The sequence below is a fragment of the Montipora capricornis genome, chromosome 3, assembly GCF_036669925.1.
Source record: "Montipora capricornis isolate CH-2021 chromosome 3, ASM3666992v2, whole genome shotgun sequence".
In the NCBI taxonomy this organism is placed as follows: Eukaryota; Metazoa; Cnidaria; class Anthozoa; order Scleractinia; family Acroporidae; genus Montipora; species Montipora capricornis.
The window spans coordinates 32591409-32593908 of NC_090885.1; the positions used below are offsets into that span (position 1 = coordinate 32591409).

The 2500-nt window shown below is 41.4% G+C and overlaps 1 protein-coding gene across 6 annotated transcripts in view; it reads left to right on the forward strand.

The window, feature by feature from the left end:
* The window catches only part of LOC138042934 (dual specificity mitogen-activated protein kinase kinase 5-like), a 316165-nt gene that overhangs the window by 229026 nt on the left and 84639 nt on the right, over positions 1–2500 (forward strand). For all 6 annotated transcript variants that reach the window (XR_011131131.1, XM_068889003.1, XM_068888998.1 and 3 more), the window contains one exon: positions 732–1106. Coding sequence is in view for 5 of the 6 variants with exons in the window: in XM_068889003.1 (XP_068745104.1) it covers positions 732–1106 (375 nt within the window). In the remaining variant the exon portion in view is untranslated. The remainder of the gene's footprint in view (positions 1–731; positions 1107–2500) is intronic.

Sequence of the window (2500 nt, forward strand, 5' to 3'; positions counted from 1 at the left end):
AAGCTGAAAGTATTATGAGACAGCCCAACAAGAACGGGTATCTTTCCTTCTTACAGGGCGAAGAGAGCAATACCTCCATTTAGGACTAACTGAAACACTACCTTTCAACATCAAATCCTGACCCTGCCGCAGTTAGCACTCTACGAAGTTCTAATGCAAAGACAAGTAAGGACCATACTTGCCGACCAACTAATATGGAACAATTGTGACCGTAGCACGGCCATCAACAGAAGGGGTGAAGGTTGATATTAGGAACACCACCTTTAAACGGACAATTTAACAGTCGTGTTTAACAGTAGATAAACCAACATTTTACATCATATGAATCATGTGAATAGGGATACGTGTCAAGTAGTGGGACTACACCTGCAATAGACCACACAAATGGGAGCAACCAAGGAGCAAGTATACCGGCCGAGAAAGCCACTGCCACCGAGGAACAGGCACCACTCGTTGTATCCAGACCACAGAGCGTCAAACAGCGGCCGCTCTTTTTGTAAGACTAGGTTAAAAAGTTGCAGCATGCTTTAGTATTAAGAAGTAGATTTATTAAAAAGAGAAGCTCTCTTTTAAAACGTTAAGTGAGTAGCATCTAGTCCACATTCGGTTTTAGGTCACATGGTTTGCGAGGATGTGATATGTCAGTTTAGGTTTTCTCTTCGGGGAGTACGAGTCGTCTCAGGTGTAAATGCCTTCGCAATGAGAGTTCACTGTATGCCTCTATTTTTCAGATACGCATATCCGTCTAACTGGTCATACCTCCTCTCACGCTGGTCGGGTTGAAGTGTTTTCTAACGGAATCTGGGGAAGGGTATCCAGTCGCAGCTATTGGCGGTGGTGGTACCCCAGGAGGTTGCTATTGCCCCTTTGGCGAAAAAAGGAAGCTGCAGTTGTTTGCCGACAGTTAGGATTCCCAGGAGTCATTACTGCTTTGAACTACTCACCTTTTGGAGTGGGTTCAGGACCGGTTGTGATGTCTGAGGTACAATGCGTTGGTACAGAAAAGACCCTACAGCAATGTCAGTATAGTGATATGGTTAACAGCAGAGGCCGTTATGGAGTGGGAGTAGTCTGCAAGTCTCATTATTTTTATACTGGTGATATTGGTGAGTGGTTTATTATTGTAAAGGTTCACTTGCTTGTTGCTCAATCTGACTGAGTTTTAAAACTGGATCCGGTAGTCCACTTACGTACCATATTACCCACCCATTAATTTTCACGCGATTTCATTTTCCACTTTACGTCACGTGGTGTAAAATCACAAGACCGGGTTATCACGCAATTACCCCCGTCTCCGTCGATATAATTTGCCCTGCGATCATTTCCGTCTACAAGAAACAAACGAGAAGAAAAAAGGCAGCACGAGAGTTTCAACTTTTCCTCTTTATTATTATGGAAGAAAACAAACTTGTAAACAAAGCTCAAGTGCGAACAGTATTGCCTGTCCAGATGATGTAAATAGTTTTGTGCAAACGAGGTTTGGTGTTGAGTTATTGACCATGAGTCGTCATGTATAAGGCCTATTACAGTAGAAATAAAGTTAATTGAGCGAATGTACCTGCTTACCTTAATCACACGTATTCGCGGCAACAGGCCTGGTGCAGTGGTGAGAGCACTCGCCTTCCACTAATGTGGCCCGGGACTGATTCCCGGATTCGACCCCATATGTGGGTTGAGTTTGTTGGTTCTATACTCTGCTTCGAGGGGTTTTTACCCGGGTACTCCGGTTTTTCCTTCTCCTCAAAAAACAGCATTTGATTTGATTTGTTCTGATTTCAGTGGATTTGTAGTCTCCCCAATTTGTAGAGCATTTACGCTTGGCTAAATAACCTTGAGACTACTTTTAAGATACCTTCTTTTAGAAGGGTTGTCACTACAACACTGTATCACGTAACAGCGATGTTATGGTACCAATTGATGCTTAACAAAATGGGCCAACTCTTGTGACGTAATAGGTTACCATGGCAACATGAAAGCTCTCCAAAAACACCCTATATTTCCTCTTAATATGATTATATCTCAAAAGTGAACTCGGTGACCCCCATTTTTAAATTTGCAACAAAAAAAATTTAATGCAGCTTCTATTTGTCATAATACTAAACATAAAATTTACATTTCAATTAAAACAAGAGTGAGTAATTATTTAACGTCTTTCCGGAGAAAAAAATATTACTCATCTTGGTGAAAACGTTCCACGAGCAGCCCATAGACGAGGTTCACATGGTTTCTTTTACATGCCTATATATTGAATGTCTTCAAGCTTAGAATCTGAGTGTGTGAAATATCTCGTTTTTAGTCCGTGGGAGTTAAGTTCGTCCTTAGACAATAAAGTTGAAGATCTTCACTTCAGGTTGTCTTGTTTTTGCTTGATCTTCTGTAAAAAATAACGTTGGAAATTTCCGTTGTCATTTTGCCTCATCTTCTGTGAAAAATGACGTTGGAAAATTCTGCCGTCATTTTGCTTGATCTTCCGCAAAAATGATGTTGGAAATTTCCGTCG